Source organism: Ammospiza nelsoni, chromosome 10 (assembly GCF_027579445.1).
Source record: "Ammospiza nelsoni isolate bAmmNel1 chromosome 10, bAmmNel1.pri, whole genome shotgun sequence".
NCBI lineage: Eukaryota > Metazoa > Chordata > Aves > Passeriformes > Passerellidae > Ammospiza > Ammospiza nelsoni.
The window spans coordinates 9,298,128-9,324,873 of record NC_080642.1 but is presented as its reverse complement, the minus strand read 5'-3'; the positions used below and the strand labels follow the sequence as shown (position 1 = coordinate 9,324,873).

Genomic DNA, 26,746 nt, shown 5'->3' with positions numbered 1-26,746 from the left:
GCTTAGCTGATGCTGTCCTCCAAAGTCCAGGTCAGCCAGGCTGGCTGGCAGCAGTTGGGAGGTATCAGGACAGGGACTCCTGGCTGACCTACATGGGGCTAACAGATGATTTTTACCCTCAGGCTCTGGAAAAAGGTTGCAGAATCCATGGAAAATAGCTCACAATCATATATTTCCATTTCTGTTTCAGCCTGGAATTCGAGCTGTGGTGAGTGTTGGGAAAAAGGAGGCCTCACATTGCTTGTCCAAGGCAACTGTTCCAGTCTGTCTGCAGGATGAACCATGGGCCTGGTTAGGATGTGATTAAAGAGGTAATTCTCCCTCCCTGTGCAGATGAGGGCTAAGTGTGGCTTAAGTAAATTACTGGCTGGCTTGTTATAGCCCTGGCTGAGTTCCCTTGTTGTGCAGGGCTTGGTTTTTTACATCCAATTTGCTCTGAAGCCCAGAGTGTCACAACAGCATTCCAACACCTGCATCTCTGCCCTTGTCTGACACCCCTTCTCTGCTGGGTGATGGGACCCCAGGGACCTGCTGGAGATGGCTCTGAGACACAGGCTAAGCCCCATCAGTTTCCCTAATAGTTTCTGATGTTCATTCCTTGAAAGTTCCCCCCTCCTGACCATGCTGGTCCATGATTTGATGATCTTCAGGGACTTGCTGACTGAAAGGCAGAAGCACTTTGCTCTCAGCTGAAGGATTTTTAACATTTTGTTCACAACATGGCATGGATGAGCCTACAAACCTTGGGGAGGTTAACAGTCCCCAATTCCCTTTTGTTTCCACCCTTATTGTGATACCCTTTCAAGCATCTTTTGGCTCCTGATTTCTCCCCTGGGGAGGATCTTAACCCTTCCAGTTCCCTCCCTGCACCCCCGTGTCACAGCCAGAGCTCTGCCCTTTGGTTTATATTTGTATGGACCATTTTTCTATGGAGTTCAAAATCAGTTCTATCTTCACTCCATCTCTTGCCATTTCCCAGGAGGACTGGCCTGAGAGGCTCAGCTGGTAGAATCATAGAATATCCTGAGTGGGAAGGGACTCACAAGGGTCATCGAGCCCAACTCCTGTCCTTGCCCAGGACAGCCCCAGGAATCCCACGTTGTGCCTGAGCGTGCTGTCCAAACACTCCTTGGGCTCTGCCAGCCTTGGGGCTGTGATCACTTCCCTGGGGAGTCTGTTCCATCCAATCTAATAATGGCCCCACTTCTAATAGCGAAGTGGCCTTACAACAGCAGCCCTTTGCACAGGTTATTTTGGGGTGCAAACCCCTGTGATGCTGCCACAGGACCTCGCGTCCCCTAAAAGAGATGCAGGAATTTTATTGCTTATGCTGGAACAGCTGCTGGGACGCAGCGGAGCAGCTGTTGCAGCATAAGCTCATGAAGTTTGCTCCGTGGCTGCTGGAGCACGGCCGTGTCGGTGCCAGCACCGCCATCCCGGTCCCCATCCCGGTCCCCCGGGGATGCCGGGCCGCGGTCCCCGCTGCTCGCGGCCGCCGGGATGGGCCGGAACGTTCGGCGCGGCCCGCGCGTTCCGGGGGGAAGGAGCCGCGCGCGGACACCGGCGCCGCCATCATGGCGGCGTGAGGCGCGGCGGGTTCGGCGCCGGGAGCGGCGGGACGGGAGGCCGGGAGCGGAGAGGTAATGCCGGGGCTGGGAGAGGCCTCCCGGGAACAGGGGCGGCCGTGGGGGACCCCCGGTAAATTACACCCTGCGGCGGGGCCCGGTGGGGCCCGAGGGCTCTGCCAGGGGTCTGGAGAACGGCAGGGCCGGGAAACCCCCGCCCTCCTGCTGCAGGGTCTGCGGGCCGCTTCCCGCCCTGAAACTCCTTGAGCTACCTGAGAAAGGCCTGGCCGCGAGAGAAGCCCGGCTTGTCCCTCTGCTTGGGTTGTTGTAGCCTTTGGACAGCTACGTTGGAGGGTGTGCTGTATTTCAGTCACTTCTCCCCGGGGTGAATGGGCTTTGGAAGCAGCGAGGTGTTCCCTGTGACACGGGTGTGCACACAGCTTGCAATAACACTGCAGTTGTTTGAACATTTATTTGGAAAGGGGCAGAGAATTGGCATCTCTTCCCTACTAGGGCATGGATACAGCCAGGCAGTCTTTTGTAACCTCACCCACCAGCGTGTGGTTTGATCACCTATGAGGGAGGACAAAAGAACTGTGAAATCTGAATCTCATTCCCAGCACAGTCAATCCATATTGTCTCGTGAGGAAATTGTCCTCTCTGTGAGCAGAGGGAGCACGCTGATGTGTCAGGCAGGCAGACTGACTGTTGTGTAGTGCAGGGATTTCTGGCAGAGCTGAGGTGCTGTTCAGCCAGGCTGCACGTGTGCCCCTGGTGGAGACAACCCCAGAGAGACTTGGGGGGCTGAGATGTCTCAGTGTGGAGAGTGTTAAAGGCTGCCCTCTAAAGCTCAGACCGTTTGTACCTGCAGGTGCAATAGAACAAAGTGAAGTGTATTTTTAGAAGTTGACTAACACAGGAAGCTGTGATGCCTTCACAAGCCTTAATTTGGTTAGGCCTGGTGGAACAGCAAAGCCCCCGTGTGACTGTGCTGCCCCCACAAGGGTGGGTGTGGGCCCAGCCCACGTGGGTCACACAGAGCCAGACAGGTTCTCTGCTGTTTGGGTTTCATCAAGGTTGTGCCCTCTGCTTGATAATTATCCCATACAAACAGAACACAAAACCTCCCTTATCTGCTCAGTGCTTTGTTTGGTCTCTGAATAACATGCTTGGGAAGTTTTGTCTTGGTTGTTTATAAACAAACAGCTCATTTTGTGAAACTTGTTAATAAATAGTGGTTTACATTTCAAAAGCATCATGTTGGTGCTGGGAGACAGCATGCACACCAGAAATGTCAGGCAGCAGCAGAAGACAAAGATTCTCTTTACAGGGACTAAAATAGAGCCTTTGTAGAAAGGAAATTTTTGTCACTGAAGCTTCCCAGTTAACCCCAAACACTTGAACTGCCCAGTGCAGACAGGGGAGCTGCTTACAGGCCCCTCACAGTTGTTTTTGCCTTTTGGGCTCAGGAAGCAATGGGAATTCTGTGGAATTCACACTGTATCAATAGGCAGAGTCAAGGGAAAAGGTGGGTGTGTGGGCATGCAGAGTGCATCAGTCCCTCACAGGGAGTTCTGTTCGTTGCTGCTTTGGAGGATGAGGAAGGAGGAAGTCAGTCAAGTGTAGCAATAAGCATCTTTACAGTTGGCATTGTTTGGCAGCATCACTAGAAGGAAAAGTCTGAAAACAGCATGAAATCTAAACTCTTGTGTTATAAGTTTTAGGGAACTGCTCAGACAGAAATTTTGCTTAGAAATTGTAGGACTCATCCTTGCTCCCCAGCTAAATCAGCAGTTGAACCTGCTGGGTTTTGGCCTGCCCCCTGAATGCTGAAGAAAAGGCTGGCAGCTGAAATGTTGCTGTGCTGAGCTTCTCCTGATCCCCTGGCAGGCAGAGCCCGGCAGAGGAGAAAGGATGTGTTAATATTATGTTCTTTTACTGACAGATTGAAAACCTAGAATGGCAGGAGAACAGAAGCCATCCTGCAATCTTCTAGAGCAGTTCATTTTACTAGCCAAAGGAACAAGTGGCTCAGCTCTGACTGCTCTTATAAATCAAGTGCTGGAAGCTCCTGGGGTTTATGTCTTTGGAGAGCTGTTGGAGTTAACAAATGTGAAAGAGGTAAGAGTTGAGTTTTTATTCTATTTCCCCTTCTGCACTACTGGCATAAGGGATCTCCAGAAGTTTCCACAGGCAGCCTGTGGATGAAATTTCTGTGCCAGGAAGGCCTGTTGCAATTTACCTGGGTTGAGAGATGTTTTTGAATAAGAGACTGACCTTGCTTTTGCCTTTATATGTTAGGTGTTAAAGAACACCTATAGAAAGCTTTGCTACCTTAAGGCAATTGCTAGCACAGCAAAAACCTGGCAGCAGCACAGTAGGAGTTTTAAGAAGGCACTTTGGCAGCCAACAAGGAAAAAATCCCTTTCTACTTCTTTACTGTCCTGGAAAGCAGAACTTCAGTGCTCTCCAAAAGTCTTTGTGAACAGATGTCTAGTGTATCAGGCCTGGGTGGTAACCAAATCCAAACCATTGCAAACCAAGGTGGAAAGCAAGTTCCAGAGCTCTTGCTGAGAGTGCTTTGCCAGCCCCTGCCTCTTCTACAATGAAGGAATCTAAGCTGAGTGTCTCTGCAGCTGGAGTAACACAGTGCACAGCAAGTTTGGCTTTCCAAACAGGCCCTTAAATATGCACAAAAGCACCTCAATGGTTATTCAGTATCAAATGACAAATGCTGGCTTTTTCCTGGGTTTGTGTGCAGGTAATGGTATTAAAAACCCAATCAATAAAAATCACTGCTTGGTGCTGCCATTATTCCAGTGAAGTGTTTGCAGCAAGAGAGGAGCTGTTACCTCCAAGTGCACTCCAGTGCAGTGTCCCAGCTTGCTTTGCTTGAAGCTGTGGTGGCTCTGCAGGTAAACTGTCCCAGCTTTCACAGGATCCTCACCAGCCATCACCATCACCTGCTTGCTTATCACCTGATAAGAGGAGTGGCCCTGTAGGTTGTCAGCTGGGTTAAGATTTGCTTTTTTCTTTTACCTCCCAAGTTGCCACACAAAGCATTGACAGTCCAAACTGGAGTTAAGTTCCAGTGCATAGAAATGGCTGGATCACCTTGACTCTAAAACTCCTGAAATTTGCTGCTCTTGAGGCCTTAAGAGGGAAGGGTCCAGCTTGGGATTATAATTGCTTTTCTGCTTAAGTCCTGTGCAGACTTCAGCCATTCTCTGGAGAAGGTGCCTTTCAGGGTTGTGTTGCCCATTTTATGTGATGTTTCTTTTCTCCCCATCCAGCTTGCTGAGGGCTCTAATGCTGCTTATTTCCAGCTGCTGAACCTGTTTGCATACGGAACCTACCGGGACTATGTGGGTAAGAGACTGCTGCCCCTTTGGTGAGGCTGGGACTGGGCTGCCCTTTAGGACTGTCAGAGGCAATTCTTGGCTTCCTTACATGCCTGGTGTAGTGTGGCTGGGTGAAAGCATCCAGGAACAGGAGTTGCTTAGGAGGAGAATTGTCTGTAGGGGGTCTGGGTCATGTGTGCTTTTTCCTTGCTAAAAATGAAAGGAAGGGTTAGAGACTCCGGGGTGCTGCTGCTTTGGATGGGACTGCAGTGCTGGGTTGAATTCATCTGCAGCAGAATTCACTCACAGGCCACTTACCTCTGAAGAGGGAAATTTCAGACATCTCTATGGAAATTTAGATAATACCAGTTATGGAAACCGCAGAAAACTTAGACAAAATTGTTCTGCATTATTTATAAAAACCTATATGGTTTGTGAGATAACCTTTTATTCTGTGACGGCATTGCTGAAACAAAGTGAATAATTTCTTAGCTAGAATACAAGTTGAAATAATGACTTTTATACAGCTTTAGAAAGACTATGTGTGAATCATCTTTGTATCTGTTGAAATGTGCTTTTATCTCTAGTGCTTATGCTTCCATTCTGCTACAATTTAATGCTTCATTTGTGGGTAGCAGCCTCATCCACACCATTACAGAGTGTGACAAATAATTCTGTCATAGTGCTGTTTCTCAGGGTGGTGGATGAGCTATCTAGTTCCTGTAAGGAGCAGTGGCATCTGTAAGTGCAAGGACTGGAAATTCCAGTGTCTGTGGAGCAACATGAGCCTCATGAATTCTGTGACTGATTAGAGGATGTGCTTGCTGTCCATGCTCTTGTGTCACTGTGTGACAGCACAGTTCATTCTTCCTTTTCTAGTGAAGAAAGAGGAAGGGGGAAAAGCAGTCAAAATGAAGAGCATTGGATGAAGTGGGATGGATGGGAGAACTTGAGTGGCCCTGAAACACTAATTTCCATTAAAGTAGATGTTTTAAAGAGTTTCTTGGCTTTGGAGGGCTGCCAGTTTCCTTTCTCTTTTTAAATATTCATGAGGCACATGGATATAATACAGTGACAGTGTGGCCATCTAGATTAATGATTTCTGCTCTCTTCCTCAGCTTGGTACTTTGCAGTTTAGATTCTGCAGCTCTTCAGAAAAATAAAACCAGCTGTATTTGCAACCACATCAGCAAAGGGGGAAGATTTTTTTCTGTCAGCTTGTTAATGAAACAAAAATTACTTGGTAGCAACAAAGCCATTGACCAACTGTTTCAGCAGGGCACCAGTTATGAATTACCTTATAATTCCAGAACCAGAATTACTAAAGAAGCAGATAAGAATGGAATTGCCAAGTTGTTCTTAACTTTTCCCCTTCTCTCCCTGTTTGTGCCAGTTTTTCTGCAGCAGCACGTTCTGCTCACCAGCCAGCACCCACATTAGCTGGAGGTGTTCAGTATTTCAGGGTGTAGTGTAGCATAACTAGCCTGGAGTTCTGCAGCCTGGATTATGCAATTTTCAAAGTGAAGTCCTGAATCTTGTTTTTTTTTGACATTAACAGCAAACAAAGATAACCTGCCTGAATTAACAGTGACTCAGAAAAACAAGCTGAAGCACTTGACGATCGTGAGCCTGGCTTCCCGAATGAAGGTAAAGCGTGTGGGGTTTGACAGCTGTTGTCTCTTGGTTTTGTTTTAGAAAATGGCATCCATTCCAGAGCACTGAAGTTGTATCAGACTGCATGGGTACTCACAAAAAATTCTGTACTGTGAAGGTACATGTAGGGTACAGTGTTCTCTCCTTGTGCATTTGGGATATTGACTTAGTGGACTTCCATGGGTGAAGTGTGGGGGTGTCTGAACTGACATGCAGATTGGCGAGGAAAGTCTGGGAACTTTGTATGGCTTTTTTCACTGCTGGAGATGGAGAATGATTCTTTAAAACACTGACTTTTTGTTATGGAGAAAATTATGCAACACTCTTAATTTCTTCTACAATCCCATTTACCTTTTTTCTTCTAGAATGTGCTATACTATACCAAAGCTTCAGGAATTACCAAAGTTGTGTCAGAATATTTCACAGCCTGGCAAGCATTTGTTCTGCCATGATCAGTCACTGCTGCACCTGTAGGTCAAAGTGTAGGATACAATAAACATTTGAGTCTCAACCTTTTGAGACTTAGCCATTAATTTTGCTCTAGGACTGTTAACTTACTCTTGATCTTGCTGTTTTTAGTGCATTCCCTATTCTGTGTTGCTGAAGGACCTGGATATGAGGAATCTGAGGGAGCTGGAAGATCTCATTATTGAAGCAGTTTACACAGATATTATCCAGGGGAAGTTGGATCAGCGAAACCAGGTGTTAGAGGTGGATTTTTGTATTGGCAGAGACATTCAGAAGAAGGACATCAGTAACATTGTCAAAACACTCCAGGAATGGTGAGGCAGTCTCTCCACCCTCCTTATTTCTTGTACATAGCTTGTCCTGTTTTCCCCCTCACAGTTTCAAGTGCTGGCTCAATTTCACCATGTTCCATTAATCAGGAGTCTTGTGCTATAAGTAGGCACCTGGAGGAGGAGTCTGTTGGGCAAGTTTTCCAAGATCCCATCTGGGATTCAGTTTGTATTATGTATCAAGCCAAACTCTACCACACTGTGAGCTTCTGCTCTCACTGTAGCTTTTACATGGCAGAGCCCCAGTGATGAGTCAAGGACTTTGCAGAACGAGGTGCCAAACTGGACTCATGGTTCTGTGGTGGGAGCTGCAGCACTTAATAATGAGGGCAGAGCTGTTACTTTTCAGCCTTTTTCACTCTTTTGAGAACTATGTGGGCAAATTCTCAAGAATCACAGCTCTTTGGATGGGATGTTTCTTTCTTCAAGTTTGAAGTTTCAGGTGGCTTTGTCTTCTCTTTGCTCCTGCAAATGCAGCCTGTCTGCAGCTGTAGTGGGACTGTGGCATTATCTCTTTGTACCTTTGCCAGGAAGCTGTTTCTCATCTTTGTGTAGGATTCCCTTCCCACCTAAAGACATTCCTGCATAGACTGTGGAGCCCATTGCAGGTCCTGAGCTGACTGGGAATTGCTTCCTAGTTGCTATGGTAATGAGTGCATAAAAAGTAATTAAACTGCTGGGCAAATATGCTGTCCTGTGGTGGGGGCAGGTTTTTTGCTTCTCTGCTCCAACTCCCTCAGTCCCATCACGGTGGGAGGGCTCTGACAGCTTCCAGGACCTTGCAGGATTGTTTGGAAGGTAACAGTGAACCCACTGCCAATTCCCTTTTTGTCTTTTCCAGTTCCGAGTTCCATGCTGAGTGCTCTTGTCATTTGAACACTTAACAGGCAGGAGGATTATATCAATATTATTTTTTTCTATAATTTAAAATTTTGTGTTTGAATACTGTGTTGCATCCTGTTTAAGCTGTAATTCTCTCTGAAAAGGAAAATGAAAGTGCATTGAACCTGCAGGTACTCTCTGATGGTAAGGGTAACACAGACTCTCTAGAGAGTGCTGAGAAATGCATCAAGTACACAGCAAAGCTTTTTCTTGCCAGCTTTTTGCAACTCTAAGCAGGAAGTATAAATTTAATAATCTCTTAAACTTTTAGATGAGCGTGACTTTTCAGATTGCCTGATTGAGCTGCTCCAGGGAGAATTTGTAAACACTGTTTGACATCATTTGTATCTTGCAGGTGTGATGGCTGTGAAGCAGTTCTTTTAGGAATTGAGCAGCAAGTACTTAGAGCCAACCAGTACAAAGAGAACCACCACCGAACTCAGCAGCAGGTAGAGATGGAGGTGGGTACAGAGTCATCTCAGGCCTCTATGCTGTTGGATAAATGTTTGTTTGCTGAAGGAAATAATCTCTATAATAAACACCTGGTTGATGGTCACAGCTCTCAGAAGAAGGCTGACAATCATGCAAATCAGGCATGGGGTAGAAAGAAAACACATCTGCTTCTGAGTGCTAGTATGACCACAAACATCAGGCATCTAGCAGGGTGGACCTTTTATTGATAAATTTTTATACATTTAGGCTGGGTGACTGCACTAATTGTGGTTTCCTGTATTGATTCATTAGGAAAACTATGATTTTACCACAAATCTTTATTGCAACTCTATTCCCTTCGTACAAGGCAGGCAGGGGGTAAAAGCCACTTCTCTGTAAAACGTGGAAGTGTAGTTAAAAATCTCCGGAGTCTGAACTGCTCTTGGAGGAGGTGCCCGCGGCGGCTCCCCCGCGTCTGGCCGGCCCTGCGCGCTCCCGCCGCTAGGTGGCAGCACGAGCCCGCGCTCCGGCCCTGAACCTCGGCCCCGGCCGCTGGGGAGGCGGGGATGGCGCTGCATCAGAGATTATCAGCCCTGCGGGTTTATGTTTGCACCTGCTTGGAGGCCTTATCCGTATCCATAGCACTTTTGGTTTGCCACATGCCTTTGGCTTGGAGTTGGCACACCTGACTTCCAAACCTTGGGGGTTTTTTGAAGGTTTGCTCACTGTATTTGTGATGAGTCCTGCAGAGTTCCAGGGAATCAAGGATGGTGCTTAGTGCTGTATCTCTCCTTTTCAGCCAGAGTAGCAGAAACATTACTGCCACTTCCCACAAAACCCATTTCTTTTCCTGCTTCTGAGCAAATACCTGTGTCTCAGGTAGTCAGGTAGGCCAAATGGCATTTTTGCTTTTTGAGTTCTGTCCTGAGAGTAAATTTTTCCTTCATGGTCTCCTTTCCCCTTCCTGCTTCTGGCTGACAGAATGGTAGGGTAGCTCCTTCTCCACCAAGGCAGTAGTACGTCTCTCCAGCCAGATAGAAGGGTGGTACAATATTGTACCACTGTCTCTTAGGAAAAAAGTAATCCCTAGTTATTCCAGACTGGAAATACTATCAGCTCTGTCTGTAAATGAGGATGAAACATTACCTTTATTAAACTCAAATGGAGAGCATGTTACTGCTGGGAGAGTCTCTTCTATAATCTCCATTCTTATACTCCAGGGGTTTTTCAATATGTTTATGAACAAACAGAGTGTCTGCTGTGAGGGGAGGAAGAAGCAGGTGCTGATTCACTGTCTCTTCTTGGCCAGGTCACAAACATAAAGAAAACATTAAAAGCTACAGCCTCGTCGTCGGCACAGGAGATGGAACAGCAGCTGGTAGAGCGAGAGTGCCCTCCACACACAGAACAAAGGCAGCCCACAAAGAAGATGTCCAAAGTCAAAGGGCTGGTCTCCAGCCGTCACTAGAACATGCCATCTAATGTCATTCAGTCAGGAATGACAACAGGAGGAGCGAAAAGGGCCTGCGTCTCCTTTTTCAGTGGGTTCTGGGCCAGTCCCTTCCCAGCTGGCAAGTAAAAGCCCTGTTTGAATAGCTCCCAGTTAGCAGCACCTGGCTAAGTTACACTGTGCAGCTCCTATGAGTTTTCAGGGTGTCCCTGCTGTGGTCCTGTCAAGAGGGACTTTTAAAGAGAGGGACTAACCAAAAGGGGCAGGAAAAAACCAAAATATCTGTGGGCCGTTTTGCTCCCTCCCAGCCAGTTCATTGCTGCTTAACCTTGAGGAAGCTGCTCTACTGAATCAGATCATGGGAGAGCTTCTCTAGCAAGCATGTGAATCCCATTGAAGTGTGGCTACCAAAGCCAGGCTGGGAGTGAGGAAGCCATCAGCACAGATCTTTTCATTCCCAAAGGGAGCACAGGAAGGTTTCTAGGCCAGGAACTGCTTTACATGGAAGCCTTCAGCCTTTCCACTACCCCTGTCTATTTTAAACTGGGGTGAAATTCACACTACCTCGCTCTGTGAAGATGAGTTCCAGTGCTGGGCTGTTTACTTAACTGTCTGTTTACTGCCCTTACTAAGCCCTTTAATCTCTCACAGATGTAAAGCACTGTTCTGCATCTCTGAGGCATCAGTACAATAAGGAGGAAGCAGGCTGCTCTTTCACACAGACCTTGCAGGTGGTTAGGGGCATGCTAGAAACTATTCCTCCTGAATGTGATGTGATCTCCCAGAGCTGCTTGTGAGTTGTTTCCCCCATTGATACCTTCAAAGGGTAATGCATTCTCTCTTCCTTGGATGCTGGCAGTGGGAGAGGAGCCTGTTTGGCATGGAGGCAGGCTGGTGGCCCAGGACCCACTGGCAGGGGTCGCAGCAGCATCCCCTTGCTGAAGCAATGGACTTGATGAGTCTTTCTGAATTTTGAACACTTTCAGGTTGTATTTTCCTCCTTTTTTTGGGGTTTTTTTTGTACATTGTTGTGATTCTAAAGCATTTCAGCCTTTGTTTTGTGGGTTTTTTTTTTTTATTTGTTACAAACTAACTTCAGGTGATTTGCACCTAGTTTGGCACGGTGTGGGGTTTTTTTAAGGGGGAAGCATTGGAACAGCAATTCATAAAAAAGTACATTTTAGAAAAAAAATTAAAAATGGTGATTTAATGTCAGAGTCTGGATGGTGATTTAATGTCAGAGTCTGGAGTCTTGACTTGGAGGCTGTTTTAGGCTTGTTGTCCAATGGCACTTGTTCACTTGAGCATATTTGATTCTTGGTGTATGTTGACTGAAGTCTGACTGATCTCTCTGATGCATCTGGGAGACAGGGAAGCCTCTTCACGTTTTGTCAGTCGTTCATCTTTGTCCAGGTTTGTGCAGAAGGATGTGTGGCAAAGCTGGTAGCTGAGCCCTGTGTCCTGAGCCTAAACAGCTTTGATGCCTGGTTGTGGAAGGTTCAGAGTTGTGCTCTTAGGCCAGTCAGTTCCTTCCTTTGCATCTAGCAGAGTGCTGCTTTGTAGTTTGGCTCCTACATTTCACTTCTGTAAAGAGAAGCTCTTTTCCTGGGCAGGCAGGGGAGCTGTTTAAGCAGAGGAGTGTGACAATGCTCCAGTCCTGCAGCCAGCTGTCACCTGCATTTGCTCGTGCAATGCATGTGCCTTCCTCTTATTGCTACCAGGACTCTCTGCCATCTGTGTGTTTGCAGTCCTCAGTCACAGGACTTGCTCACTTGTGAAAATAAATCCTTCTCCTTTTCTTCTCCTGCAGTGCAGGCACACCAGCTTTCAGTCTGGAGAGGAGGATCAAAATACTCTCCCTCCAGCTTCCTCTGAGTCAAATCCCAGACACTTCTGATTCTGGTCAGGCTTCTGATTCTTTACCAGCTCTCTCTCCCCCTAGAAATGCAACAAGGATGTTAAGTGGATAAGCCCAGAGCATGAAGCCTTCACCAGTAACTCAATGGAACTGTTTCCCAAGCAGTGGCAGGATTAGCTCCTGTCTCAGCTTCTCACAGTGTTCAGCTGACATCATCTCAGGAGGTGCAGGTGGAGCTTGTGTTCCCAAGTCTGTGATGGAGATGGACTGTGTCTGTTTCTAGCCTGCTGTGTGGACAGCTGCCATGTGCTGGTCGTCCATTTCCTCACTGGATTTGAGTAGTGAGGCTCTATGGTCCTCTTTCCATTTTTCCATATCAGTCCTGCAAAGTGGCAGGGGGAATACAAATGCCTTTGGGAATCATTTTAGCTCCTCATCAAGCCACAGTCTGCTGGGGAGGTAGATGTGAGTTTGGTGCCCTTGATATTTATTCCCTGCCAATTTCAGGAGTCACATTAGTTTACTGAAGCTTCTTTTGTGGTTGGAAGTTTTTGAGTTTGTTCTTGTGGTTTTGCTGATTTCAAAGTCTGGCTGGGGGTGAGGATCTTATTTACACTTTGGTTCACATTGCCTTTGATCAGCAAAGCAGCAAGAGAGGAAATAGCACTTTGAATAAAGAGCTGTACCATGTCTTTTGGTGACAGAGGACAGGGAAGGGACTGGTGTGTTGGAGGGGATGGAGCTGTTTGCATGCTTGGCTTTCCTAGTGTGCCAGCAAAGGGCTTGGTGCTGCAAAAGGAGGGGCATGTCTGCAATGAGCCCAGGCTGAGATGAGTCATTAACAAATGACATGCACAGAGTACCTGGGGGAGGCAAACAGCTCTGCAGCAGCTGGTTAATGAATCTGGCTTGAAGGAAAGAGTTAGAAGCTATTCCAGAAATGAAGCAGAAGGCAGAGTTGTTAACGGGAAAGGATGCAGGAGGTGCTGTGCTCTTTGAGAACAACAACAGACAAAGACTGTGTTGAGTCCTGTTGACTACAGGAGAGGCAGCAACTCAGAGCAGAGTTGTGTGAATTAGGGGCTGAATGTGGGGAGTGCCCAGGGAGCTGAACTGCTATGGGGACGAGAGGGAGGGGGAAGCAGAGGCAGATTTGATGCAAACTCCCATGGATTGCCTGTGCCTGCTGGAGGCAGCCAACACAGCTTGTCTGAGCCCTGCTGGAGCTGCTCCCTGGTGCAGGGTGAGCATCCTGCCCTGCTTTGGTTTATGGCAGCAATGGGATGCTCCAGCTGCAGAGATTGCAGCAGGACAGACTGAGCTATTGAACTTCTGTTTGCCTTTTCCACCCAGAGGGAAAGAAAGTGGATGGAAACTGCCTTCCCTCTGCTCTTCAGGGCTTTATTGTCTAGCTTTGTGTTCTGCAGCTCCACTTGTACTAGTGCTTGTTTAATATGGAATTGAGCAGTGAGCTGGAAAATGGAAGAGAGGATCTCAGCTGATTGCAGTGCTGGTAGGCTGCCCTGGCCCTAAAGCTGTGCCTCATGCTAACAAATGTCCCTGGCACTCCTGCCGAGACTCGCTTGATACCAGCTAACATCAGACAGTTCTGGAACACAATAAAGCAGTACTGATGTCAGTCTCTAAAAGAAGAAAAAAAAAGTTTTGGATTAAAATCTCTTCTTCTTTTACTTCCCTCCTCACCTTCTTAGGTAAGTTGAATGCTAACTTACTCTTGTGTTGAGAGCAGGAGGGAAAATCAGTGATGCTGACAGATCCTTCTGTCTTCAGATTTGAGACCTGATCTGCAATCAATCTTGTGCAGCCCTAAGAAATCTTATGGATGCTTGTGGAGCTGCTCTCAGGCTTGCAGGTCTCTCTCCATGGATCATGTAAAGGAGTAGGACCTGCAGAGCTGCTCTCCAGAGTGAAGCTTTTGGGCAGAAAGTGAAGCTTTTGTTCCTTACAGAAGACAGTGGTCAAAAGAAGTGGCAATTTTTCCACCAGCCCTGCAAAGTGAATTTTGCTGAACATCTTTCAGTTCCTGAAGGAATGTAAAAGGATGCAGACCCCAGAGGGTGGTTTTGGTTTTAGTGTTCTTATCCTATGAGGGCAAAATGCATTGGTCCCTGTATGCCAAGCAGACTTGTGCTTACTCACTTCAGGGAAGACAGAAGAAACAGTGCCCTTATCTCTGATAGCTGTATTAGAACATAAATTGCATGGGCAAACCAGACTTTTCCTAAACTTTCAGTTCTGTACAGGGTTATATGAGTTCAGCTAAGCTAGAAACCACACACAGCCCACCCCTGCACAATAAAGCAGCCCAAACTTGTGCATTCATGGGGCTGTTGTGCTGGGGATTACTATTTTTGGTCTGAGCCTGTTGCAAACTGCAATGCAGAAAAACAACCTTGCTCTTTATTATTCTAAATAATGGGGGAATTAAGAGCCTGCCCAACAAACACAATAGACCCAGATAGCCCTATCTCAGGCACCTGGTCACAAAGTTTCCTGTTGTTTTTTTTCCACCCCACTAAGTCCTCTATAACACCTGACCTAATGCAAGGGAACCAAAACCTGAGTCTGCATAGCATATTTTTGTGTAATCTGAAAGAGAGTAACCCAGGGGCATCAAGAAAGGTAAATTAAAGTTTAGAGAGATCTCAGTTCCTCCTTGTAACCTCAAGCTTGTACTGTTAATTTGGAATTTTAGCCTGACAGTGTGATCGAATTTCTCAGCAGAGTTTTTAGGAATATGTCATTGTTTCATTCTGCTCCATGAAGAATGTCCGTGTCTCTCAGGGACTGTTGACATTTTGCTGATAGTTCCTCCAGTTTGGCCCTCCCTCAGAGCTCCCAGAGGTAAGTGACTGTAAAGAGAGTGTGTGTTTACCCCCCAGGCTGGGCTGACCCTGCCTCTCAGCATCCCCGGGGTGCTACTCCCCTCTCCCATTGGTCAGCCAGGCAAAGGAATGGGCAGGGCAGCACTTTGCTCCCTGGCAGTGAATCCACAGGCACGGAGGCTCCTTTGTGCAGTGTGCACATCTCATGACATGCCCCACTGCCTGAGTGTGGTAGCTTGACCACAGTTTTTTCTTGTTGATAAGAAGACATGTCCCTGCTCTAGTGAATGTGCATACTTACACACTGGAAATTCCAGGCAATAATGGGATGCCATAAGGTCATTTAACAATCCTGAAATACATGCTTCCCCGCAAAGCACAAAATAATTTGTGCCAGTAGTCCTTGCTTGCTCTAATTCTAGTAGAAGATGCACACACTTCCACATCTCCTGATCTCCAAAGAGCCTTTGGGATCTGTATCATTAGGGTGTTTTTGAAATGCCCTAGTCACACATGAAGGCTCTGTGTTTCCAGAAGAGCTGATTGGGGTGGGTAAGCAGAGCCTTGCTCCATCAGGGGTCAGCCTCTTTGTGGTATTTGGAGCTTGTCTGACCATAGGCTGTATTTTCATGGGTATGAGGTTTGGAAGTAGTGTTCTCTTGCCCTTCAGATTCTTCCCAAAGATGCTGTTTATCTCGCTAGCCCTCGTGGTTCACTCAGTGTCTCATGATTAGCACAGTCCTAAGGCTGCTCTGTGCTGATGCAGTCAGTAACGTCTCGGTGTTTCATTGTCACCTTCACAGCTGTTAGAGAGCACCAGTTCCTTCAGGATCACCTGCCAGCTGTGGTGCTGTACCTTTTACATCACGACTCTGAGATGACACCTCTCCTTGCTGGCAGACAGGCCAGGTGGGTAGGCATTGCTCCTCAGAGCTGTTCTGCATCTCAGGAGGCACAGGCTGTAGCCTGGCTTAGCACAAAGGAAATCAAGGCCAAGGACAGTGTTGTAAATAAGGGGCAAAGCACAGAACTGTGTCCTCTTCCTGCTGCAGCTGCAGAGAGCAACCTTGGGCAGATCAGTTCCTCTGCAGCTGCATTTCCCAGGACAGCCTTGCTCCTTCCTGCTGACTGTGACAGGGTTTTGGTCTGGCTGGGCAGAGCTTGGTTGCTGATGGAGTTGAAGAAGATGAGTGTGTGCAGTAGGGGGGAAATCTAAACACCTTTTAAGCTTTTCCAGGAGTCGTCTTCCTTTTAAGTAGCATACCTTTCTTTTCCCCTGATGCAGATAAGGTGGTCCGTTGTGGGACTCTCAGCCTGGACTATTATGGGTAATGTACCAGGTTAATTATGGAGGGGGCAGGAAAAATAGCCTGTGCAGTTTTCAACAATATCAAAGGGATGCCACCTAATGATTTTCCTATTAGCTCTTTTTCCATCCTGCCAGAGTTGCTGCAGAAGTGTCATTTACAAAGGCAGTTTGCAACTCATTACCCTGGATTTTCACTGTAGTTCTGCTCCAGGGAGCGTGGGCTTTTGCTGTGTGCCCCAACCTAATGAATTGCCTGATTCAGTTAGTGCTGCCATCCCTCCTGACAAGGTTAGTTGCTGACTGACAGGAAGGGGCCTGGATCCAATTCCCTTCTTGTTTTTAACTCACGCTTGTGTCAGGTGCAGGCTCCCTCTGGAAGTTGCCCTGTGATCCCTTCCCTTTTGTTTTTCTGCATTCTGAGGGAAGCAGCCCATGCTTGGAGAAGTCCTGGAGCAAGTGGCAGGGGCATGTTTGTTGCTGCCCCTGGCAGTCCCTGCTCCATGCCTCAAGTCCCTTTCCAGATGGAAAATTCCTTTGCTCTCCTGCTCTGGGACTCTGGGCATCTCTTTTTCTTCATTGCTTTGGGATTTGCTCTCACCAGAGCTGGGCTTTGTAGCCCTTCAGCAATAAGTACCTGGGAAGAATTGCATCAATGGTACCAGGGAAAAGCGTGGAATATGGGCTGGGGGAACAGAACAGGTTTCCCACACATGAGAAGGTAACAGTGTCCCTGTTGTGAGTGCTCCAAGGTCTGCTCCAGCCTGTTTGGGCTTTGCCAGGCACTTGTACTGCAGCACTGGAGAGAGCTCTTTTTCCTTTTCCACTAGAGAGCTGTGTGCCTTTTCAGGCTGGGGGCTGATGGCTCACTTCCTGCTAGGAATTGCTCCTGGAGAGGAGAAATCAAGGCTGTTCCTACATCACATCACAAGTGTTCCCATTTGGAAGCTAAATTGGCTACTGCTCATCCAGCTGGTGGTGCAGGAAATGTGTAGGTCCCATGAGTGCTAATTTGACCTGAGTATGGACAGGAGACCCTGGAACTCCTTCTCCCCTCACTTCCAAGTGTGTGCACACACCTCTGCTAAAGGCCATTCTCTGACACTGTGGTTGAGATATCAGATGCCACCTCCTGAGGCTGCACCTTGCATCCAGGACAGCTGTTGTTCACTTATGCTGTCTGGGTTGGGATGTAGCAGGGCAGTTTTCCAGGGCTGGCCATGGATCCTTTAATGGGATGTTGTGAGGATCTGACCTAGCTGGCCATCAGGAGAGGCAGTGATGCGAGATGAATTTGTTTTTGCTGCACAAGATGCCTCCTTGCCTCTTAATTACATTCCTGTGGCCCCTTTTTCTTGCTGTCCTTGTTTTCTACTGAGCCCCTGTCAGGGAGACCCAGTTGTGGCCATTTTGGGTGATTGCTGTGTTCTAATGAGCCACTTCTGATTCCCATTCTTGCTTGTCCAGTGAAGCAGGAAAGTGCTCATCAGTGCTCTGAGAACTGACCTCTGCTGGCAGTGCCACTCTGCCTGTCAGACCCACTGGTCTGGCTGTGCCACAGAGGGGCTGAGCTTGGGTGGATCTGAGCTTTCCCAAGTGAGTGCTGCCTTCTCTCTTGCACATCATCACCACACATGGGCACATATTCCTGTCCTGCTGGTGAGAATCCACATCCTAAGGCACAGGTGGCTCCCTGGTCAGACCAGAAGCAGGAAAGTGAGGAAACAAGCTGTTAGCCTCTCTCTCTGCACCAGGAGCTCTAGCTCTGATTGCTTTTCTCTGCCAAGCTAATGGCCTTTTGCTGTACAGCTTTGCCCTTTTCCTTGGGCTTGCTTTTTCCCAGGAAGCCCAGTGATGGAAGGGACCCATGCTGTGGGCTGTGCTTTTATTCTTGGACAATGGTGCCGAGGAGAAACAGGAATCCAGACTGTACATGACCCCAGGCTGTGATCTTCAATCTCCCAACCTTATCTCAGGTTCTGCCTCACTTATGTGGTAAAATTGTGTGGATTAAATTCCTGAGGCTGAGTCTCTGCTGCTGTGTTGAGGACAACCCCTCTGTCACTAGGCAGGTGGTTTTATTTCAGCTCTGGCTTGCAGCAAAAAGCCAAAACTGGAAGGGGAATTGTCACCACCTTGGTCCCAGCCTGTCACTCTATCATGGTCACTTTTCTGGCTTCATGCTCAAGGACCAGGACCCTGAACAGCACCTGCAGCACCACCTTCTTACACCTCTGTTCAGACCTGGCTGTGCAAGGTCTGTACAGTAAGCGATTCCTTGTTGTCCTTCGGGTTTCCTGAGTGACTGTGGACAGTCCCCTCTATTGGGCATCTCTTTAGGAGCTCCTGATACAGCCCCTCCTTCCCTCTAAAGATGTGTGGAGCTGGAAGGGTGACCTTCAGAGGTGTATTTGCCTTACAGAGCCCTGACAGTGGGTTGCCATTCCCTATGGGAGCTGCCACTTGGCCATCCTGCCTCCCTCCCTGCCAGGGTGTTGATTTTGTTCTCCATAGGCAACATCTTATGTGGTCCATCAGCTGCTGCTCCCTGTCCAGCAGGATCCTGTGGGCACTGCGAGGTGGGTACCCATGCTCATGCGAGGTCAGAAATGTCCCCTATGCACTCCTAACCTGATGATTGAGCTGTGGGTGTCTGGATGAATCCTCTTGTTCTGTTCACCCAGTGTTCTGTCAGAGCTGGGGTGAGTCTGGCTGGAGGTTTCTATGGTTTCCTGCTGGTTGCTAAGGAAAAGGATCACTCTGCCTCTGGGTCTCGGTGACTTTCTCTTTGCCCTGTCCTAGGCACTGGAGCCCAGCAGAACATAATGCTCGTTGTTTCCCAGCCCACTACAATGGCCAGGGCATAATTTGTGACTCCTGTCACGGCTGGGCTGGGCGCCTGCCACTCTCTTTTTTTCTAAGGCCTCTTTGAAGAATGAGACCAAAGAGCCTTCAAGCAGGAGTTTGTGTGTTTACTGCACTCCCCGCCCCCTCACTTGCTGTTTCCTTTAGAGCTCCAAGTCATTTTAACAATTTATTTCATGCACTTTACGTAGCAAGAAGCTATAGCAACAGCTGTGTCCATGAATCCTTACCAGGCAGCCCTCGGTATATTTTGGTCTGTCTGTGTATTGTCCCTGGCTCAGTTAAATAAATCTCTGCTGGAGGAAGGGACTTTACAGCTTAGTGGCAAAGGGCTGGCGGATGGGAATATCAACAAGACACTTAGTGGGCCACTGGATCCTGGAATAGCAGTGCCTCTGGCACAAAGCTGCTCCCAGCAGCACAGCCGGGGGCAGGTCCAGCGCGGGCTCTTTGTTGCTGTCAGCAGGGACGGCGTCTCCATCCAGCAGCAGTGACAGAGCTGCAGCTTTGGGCTGGAGCTTGGGCTGGGAGCAGTTAAAGCCCGTCTGGGACAGATGCTGCCCTTGTCACGCTGCTGTGGATCCAGGGCTCGGCTGTTAACCGTGCTGGGCTCATTTCCACGGGTGCCATTTGGGATCTGGGCATGGATGTGCTGCCCAAAGCTGTGTGCTCTCGCAGGGAGCTCAGCTGGGGTCTGCAGAGTCCTGCAGCGCCAGGCAGGATTCAGTCCCTCACAGCATCACAGGATTGGGCACAAGTTTACTTTTGCATATGGGATCAAAGCTTAAAATATCAGCTGGCCTTTCTCTCATTCCTGACTTTTCTAAAACATCTGAACAATTTCTTCTTTAGCTCTGTTAAAATCAATCAATCTGACATTTAAATTGTATGTGAATTTGATAAATAAAGACAGGTTACAAAATGCCACACGGAATGATTTTTTTTTAAAGTTTTTCAACTACTTAGGACAAAAAAATGTTACAATGCTTGACTTTTCATTTAGTTACATAAATAATTTTCTTATAAATATCTCTTTATAAACAATATATAAATAGCTTTACAACATAAATACATTTATGCATGACATGAATTTACAAACAGCAATGTTATACAGCTGGCTTCATCAGTCTCTTGGAAAAGCACTGTCCCTTGTCTCGGTGAGTGTTTGTATATATAATATATATAAGATAGAGAGCACTTGTTAAAAAAATAACAAAACCAAAACAGTTGGTGCCATGATTCCTCGTACCAAAAAGAAAAACACAACCACATCTTTTGTCCATTCCAAGGGGGTCTCTGCTTCTCTAGGTGTTGCCTGGGGGATGGCCGTGTCTGGCCGTGTGTGGTAGGAAAAAGTGGACTACGGATTCAAAGCCCTGCAAGGAACAAGAACAAAGTGCCCATTAGTACTTGCCATGCAGCACCCCTTACCCATCCCCAGACAAAACCCCTGCCAAAGTATCTGTGGCCTGGGGCTGGGGGATGCTGGACTCAGCAGAAGCCATCCCTGAGCTTTTTCCTTGTGCTAAAGCTAAGAAGGAAATTCACCCTTTGCTTTCTGGCTGGTGTTCAGGGGAGAGGCTGAGGGAAGCTGCTACTCCTCCTGGCCTTGTGTCTATTGGAGTTTTTTTTCTTGTTCTGATGGGTTTAGTGAGAGAGAAGGGATGTGCCCTGCCTACATGGGGTGTGTGTGTTCCTCTTGGAGCCCAAAGCTAGCAATACTTGGTAATACTGAGGAGTCTCTAAATGAGGGAGCAGAGAATCAGCACCCATCCCTCCAGGACAGGTCATAGACCAGCACTGCCATCCTGTAGGCACCTTTGGGTTGTGCTGTTCCCATCGCCCTGCAGAGCTGCAGGATGTTGGATCCAGTCCCCTCTGTGCCCAGTTATGTTATTGCAGTGCTGTGCCATGGGAAGAAGAACAAGTGGCCTGGGCAGCAGTGGTAAGTGCTTCCCGAAATGTGAGTTCATCTGTGTGTGTCCTGCTGGCAGGGCCAGGCCACAACCATGCCTCACTGTCCCCAGTACACACAGGGAGACCTGGCAGGGGAGGCACAGCCATGTTTTTCCCAAACCCATCACTTTGGAGAAGCGGCACTCCTTCACCCATTGGTTGCTGCACAGTGGCTGTGAAGCACCGTGGGAGGAACTCCTCCCAGCTTCCCATAACTTGCTCAGATACAAAGCTGCAGTTAGGAAAGTGCTACTCGTGGCTGTCACCACACCTAGAAGACACCTGGGGAACTTATGTGTTGTTTTTCCTTAAATTAAAAGCACTGGAGCATGGCTGGGATAGGAGCCTCCCTGACACTCCAGCTGCAGGCGCACAGGGGGTACCCTGCCCTCCCAACACCTATCTGTAGTGTTGCTAAGTGTGTCGAGCAGAGGGGGCAACTAGGAACATGTGGCTGCACCAGAGCTCCTCCTGCATCCTGCCCGGGTCTAGCTCAAATTAGGGGGAATCCAGCTTGAGCTGCTGCAGGAGCAGCTGGGGTCTCTGACCCTTCTGCAGGGCAAGGAGGGCCGGTGGATTCCGGACGGGAGTGGAATAAGGCCACCTTTGGCGTCCTCCCCTTTGCCCGCCAGCAAAGCCGGGGGTTGCGAGGCTCAGCGGGCTGAACACCTGCAGTCCCGCCCGGTGGCATCCCGCGTTCGCAGGGCAGCGCATCTTGCGCATCCCCCGCGGTACCGGAGCGCAGCTCCCCGGCCCCATCCCGGCCCCGGCCCCGGCCCGGCCCGGCCGCGCACTCACCGCCAGGGGTCCCTCAGCATCCGAGGCCGCTCATGGCGCCGATGCGATCCAGCTTGAGCCCGAAGCAGCCCTTGCCCAGGCCCTTCTTGTGGAGGCCCTTGTGGCGGCGGCCCGGCGGGTCCTGCAGCAGCCGCGCCCAGCCCGCCCGCGGCCGCGCCTCGGCCCGCGCCTCCCGCGCCTCCCGCGGGCCCGAGCCGCCGCCGCCGCCGCTCCGCTCCTTCTCCCGCTCCTTCTCCCGCTCCGCCGCCTCGGGCGGACCCGCCGCTGCCGCCGCTGCCGCCGACCCGCGGGAGGCCTGTGGGGAGGAGAGGGTCAGAGCGCCGCCGTCCCCAGTGATCCCCATCAGTGTTGGAGACTTCCCGTAAGGGAGGCGCAGAGGGGTCGGTGTAGCCCCCCTGCGATGCAAGCTCTCGACTGCGTCTGTGCCCGGCAGGGCAGTCCATCACCCCGCGGCTGTGCCCACGGCATCTTCTCCCCTCCCGAAATCTGTGCTCCCTTCCCTGGGGTCAGAGCATCCCCCCGACCCACACCATAGCGGTGTCTTCCTGTCCCGGTCACTGCATATCCACCAAAGGGCTGGTGGTGCTGCACACCTCAGCTGTGCTGCTGTCACTAACCAGTCGTCCCCTTCCATCCCGTCCTCCCCCCAGCCATAATCTGAAGGGGTCTGAAAGCTGGCAGGTCCTTTCATTTCAGATCACTTCGGTCACTGCATCCCTCACCAGTTTACAGACCTCTTCAGATTACGGGCAGGGGTCCCCGTGCACTGCCTTGCAGACTGTCCCCAGCAATGGTGGGGAGGTCAGGGATCCTCCTCCCTGCTGCTCCCTCCCCCAGTTAATGCTCTCTGTGTCCTCCCAATCCTCGAATTCTGACCCACAATTAGAGGGACACACCTCTTTCCTTACTGTTCCCCCATCTCCCAGGCCTTCCATCTCTCTCCCTGCTCAGAGCTGTTGCCCACCAAGCCCTGGAAATGTTCATCCTCATTCATTTTCCCAAAATCCCCCTGTATCAACACTTTCTTCAGCCTGCACCCCAGTGCCTTAGGGACACCGCCACTCCCATCCCACTGCTGCCCTGGGGCACTCGTTAGACCGGGTCCCCATCTCTGTGCCCAGAGCTCAGGGCAGCACCACCCAGTGTCGGTGGCCTCGGGCACATCCCTCGTCCTCAGCATCTCGGGACAACCAGGTCCTTGGCACACTCTCATTTGGGGCGCCCCTTCTCCACGGGGCACGCGGGGACGGGACAGCCACCTGTGTGTCCCTGCCCGGCCTGTTTGGCCGGGACTGCCCGGAGGGCTCTGCTCCCGCACCCTGTCCCCCGTGCACCTGCTGCTGCCCCGCTCCGGCTCTGCTCCCCTCCCGGTGGCCGGCACGGAGGGGTCCCAGGGTGACTGCAGGGAGCGCACTGCCGCCTCCCCTGCCCCGATCCCGCGGGCTGCACCGCGTCCCACTCCAGCCTCTGGCTCGGGGCGGATGTCCCCGGACGTTCGGGACAGCCTGGAGAAGCAGGGAGTCCCCCTTGCAGACAAACAGCCCATGCGGAGAGAAAAACTCCTCTTTGCAATGAGTCTGCCACCCCACAGGCACCCCACATTCCCCCTGCACCCTTAGAGCTCTGAGCGGGACCGGGAGAGGAGGAAGAGCCGGAGAAAAGAGAAAGCTCCAGCCGTACCTTCTGTGGGAGCTGAGACGCCGGCTTCGCCTCCAGCCTGACGGAGAGCAGCGCGAGTAAAAGTCCACCAGCCAGCAAGGGTGAGATCTGCATCCTGCGGGGCCGAGCGGCAGGGGGGCCGGGGGGGCAGCGGGGAGCCGAGGGCAGCCCCGGGGAGAGGACGGCACAGGCGGCAGGCAAAGTTCAGAGCGGAGCCCCGAGGTCCCTCCTGCCGCCTGCGAAGTGCCGAGCTAGTGAACTTGGGCTGCTTTCTGCTTCATTCATTTTATAACCCAACCTGCTCGGTGATGTCATCTAAATACCCAGGTCCAACCCGGCCTGCACTCCACAATAGCAGGAATTTAAAGGGGGGGTAGTGGTATCCCCTCTCCCCTGGCAGTAACAAATGACACCAGACAAGCAGCTCCGGGAGCCGGAGACCCGAAAGGGAAAGCGGGGGGCATTTGGCTTGATGCCCCCGCCTCCCCCAAACGCCCCTGGCCCCCCTGGAGCTGCCTGCCCTCCCTGGCCGGCTGCCCCGCGGCCCCTCGGCTCCCGCACTGCCCCGCTCACCTCCCGCGGAAGGACACGGACCAGGCGGGGGGTGGTCCCGGTGAGGGATTCATCCCAAAAGACAGCAATAAGCGCAAAAAGCACCTTTTTTTTTTTTTTTTTTTTTTTTTCTTTTTTTTCCCCCACATCCAGGATTAAATCAGAAACTGTGCCTCCCAGATTCCTGCTTGGCAGGAGCAGGGCCACTGCCCTCCATGACAGGGACATGGGGGACACAAAGGGATGGAGGGGGCAGCGGTGCTTCCTGAGGGCACCTGGGAGGATCTCTCTGGATCGGGGCCCTGACCTGCTCCCTCTGCTTCTGGGAGGACCTTGAGGGTATTCCTGGCCCTGGAGATGGGGCTTTTCCAGCACCCTGGGGATGTCCTCTGCAGGGCACAGTCAGTGTCACAGGGTCCCTTATGGGGACAGGACCTCACTGGCTGACCCCTGTGCAGCCCGGCCTCCCTCTGCCCTGCTTCCGGAGCTAGAGGGTACAGGAGAAAGGTGTGATCCTGGGATTGACCCCAGTGGATCCCAGGGCCTCTGAGGAGGCCCCTTGCTCTCAGCCTTCCCCTTCCCTGGCTGGCAGGGCAGGATTTGTGCCTCTGCTGCTGCTGGGGCTGGCGATGGGTGGCTCTGGAGCTCTGCTGGAGATGGAGCTGAGCATTGTCCCTGGCCCTCTGTCCAGGAGGAATGCTCTTATTGGTATGAGGAAAGACACCCCTTTCTTTGCAGGAGCATCCAGGGCTGAACTGCATTAAGCTGGATTTGCACCCCAAATCCCTTCCTTGACACCAGGGAAACATTCTCTGCTCTTCCCTCTGTCCCTGGAGTCTGTTTCAGTCTGGTCCTTTTCTCCTGCTCTGTATCCTGGTCTTTCTGGGCTCTGCTGCTCCACAAATCTCTGGGAAGCTGTCCCTGCTGGGGGACCATGGCTCTTTGGGGGTCTGTAGGATCCCTGGTCAGGAGCAGGGAGATGTTTCCTCCTCCACAGCCCAGGCTACTGGGCACGGGACACTTCAAACGAGATCAGCTTTTCAGCTCCATGTGAATGGGAGCTGGAAGGAGAAGGTCTCGGTGTTTTTTCCATTGTGCCTGCCAGGTGGAGACAACTTGGACTTTCTGAGTGTGAAGCTGTGCTTGGGCATTTGTCTGTGTGCAGGCAGAGCGAAGTGATGGAGCCGGGATTAGAGCCGACCCCGGGTGCCAGAGAGCCGTGGGTGCAGGCAAAGAGCAGAGAGAGGCCCCTTCTCTCGGGGCCCAGTCCTTGTCCCACACAGTGTGGCTGGAATGCTGCAGCCAGCCTCACCAGGGTGCAAGGAATGGGGGCTCTGCACCACCACCCCCATCAGCAAGGGGAAAGGGGAGCAGCAGCTGAGCCTGGGTCTCCACAGGCGGAGAGATGACATCTCTCCAGGGATGTCGGGGTGCCCGAGGCCACCAGCAGCTCAGCAACCCCCACAGAGCCCTGCCATCAGCGTTCTGGCTGCGCTGGCTCCTGCCCTGCTGCTGCGGGCAGCCTGTCCCCTGGCTTCTCCCGGTGGAGCCGGGGTGGGGAAGGAGACGGGCAGAGGCTGCAGGGAAATGCCACAGTGTGGGCAGGAAGGGCCACCTCGCTTACCACCAGCCCCCCTCGCACGCTGCCAGTCGGGGTCGCTCCCGGAGCTGCTCCAGCTGCCCTCGGCCGCGGGATCAGAGCATCCCACAAACGCCACAGGGCGGTCAGGTCCCAGCCAGTGCCCGCCCGCAGGAGGCTGTCCCTGCCCTGGGCTCTCACTAGCGTGGTTTTCATTAGTGTGTTTTCTTTGTCACACTGTGCAGAGCCTCGGGTTTGGGGGGGGAGAGGGCGGGCTGTGCTTTATAAATCCAATTAGTCTTGTTATTCAAATTACTCTGCCGAAGTCAGAACCCAGCGCACACAAAGACTTAACTCAAACCAGATCAGATCCGCTGGGGTGGCAAAAGCTCAGAGCTGGAGCAGAGGTGTGCAGGAAGGGGTTAAGAGTGTGAAACCCTTTTGCTTGGTGGGGTGCGGGCCTGAAAGCTTTTAACCCTTAAAGGGATGGACCTTCATTAGTGCACAGCCCTGTAGGATGATCACCCAGGATGAGAACTGGCAGACTCAAGGCATGTGTGGAAAATGAGAAGTGGAGAGATAGGGCCGGGCTCACAGGGGTCTTCTCCAGGCACTGGAGAGCAAATAGGATCCTGCACAGCTGCACAAGGACGGATGGACACCTGTGGGGTGGGATGGAGGGGGTGACACCCCTCCCTATTGCACCAGGGCTACAAAGAGAGCCAGGAGGAGAGAGGGGCACCAGGGCTGGCCTGTCCCTGAGAATACCAGTGTCAAACCTGGATTATGGGGAATGGGCTGCTGTGGGGATGCTGCTGAATCTTGGTGAAGTGGGGTGAGCCCTGAATATGGAGACTTTTGGTGTGTGTAGGGAGTGGGGAAGGGGCAGAGACTGTGCTGTGTGTGAGAGAGGACACACGTTCCTGTCTGAGGATGGAGAGGGATTCATCCAAGTGTGACCAGTGCCAGCATGATGTGGAGAGTGGGAGGAGATGGGTCATGGGGATCTGTGTGACAGCAGCATGGGGTGTTCTGGCCCCATCACAAGGAAGGGCTGAGGCTGCACCCTGCTGGGCAGCAGTGGGGCCCTGGCTCTGCTGGCTGAAATCAGGAGCCAGGTTCCAGGCACCTTCCAGAGGATCATGTCAAGAAGGTTCACAGGATAGAAATGTGGACTCAAGTCTGAAGCAAGCTGCTACTGTAGCAG

General features: G+C 50.8%; 2 protein-coding genes across 4 annotated transcripts; one reads left to right on the top strand and one right to left on the bottom strand.

Moving 5' to 3' along the window:
- Positions 1 to 216: 216 nt before the first annotated feature.
- Positions 217 to 11,328, top strand: COPS7B (COP9 signalosome subunit 7B). Of its 3 annotated transcripts, none has more exons than XM_059479150.1 (7): positions 217 to 311; positions 3,511 to 3,686; positions 4,859 to 4,934; positions 6,465 to 6,553; positions 7,139 to 7,341; positions 8,594 to 8,699; positions 9,980 to 11,328. In XM_059479150.1, exons 2-7 carry the CDS (start codon positions 3,525 to 3,527, stop codon positions 10,136 to 10,138), a joined length of 795 nt encoding a protein of 264 aa, XP_059335133.1. In that variant the 5' UTR covers positions 217 to 311; positions 3,511 to 3,524; the 3' UTR covers positions 10,139 to 11,328. The 3 variants fall into 3 exon arrangements, with proteins under 3 accessions (XP_059335133.1, XP_059335132.1, XP_059335134.1); XM_059479149.1 differs by lacking the exon at positions 217 to 311 and adding an exon at positions 1,567 to 1,640; XM_059479151.1 differs by lacking the exons at positions 217 to 311; positions 3,511 to 3,686 and adding an exon at positions 4,356 to 4,480.
- Positions 11,329 to 19,917: 8,589 nt separating this feature from the next.
- NPPC (natriuretic peptide C) lies at positions 19,918 to 23,522 on the bottom strand. Its single transcript, XM_059479373.1, has 3 exons — positions 23,430 to 23,522; positions 21,750 to 22,044; positions 19,918 to 20,371 (listed from the first exon to the last, which is right to left on the bottom strand). Exons 1-2 carry the CDS (start codon positions 23,520 to 23,522, stop codon positions 21,763 to 21,765), a joined length of 375 nt encoding a protein of 124 aa, XP_059335356.1. The 3' UTR covers positions 19,918 to 20,371; positions 21,750 to 21,762.
- Between the last annotated feature and the right edge of the window lie 3,224 nt (positions 23,523 to 26,746).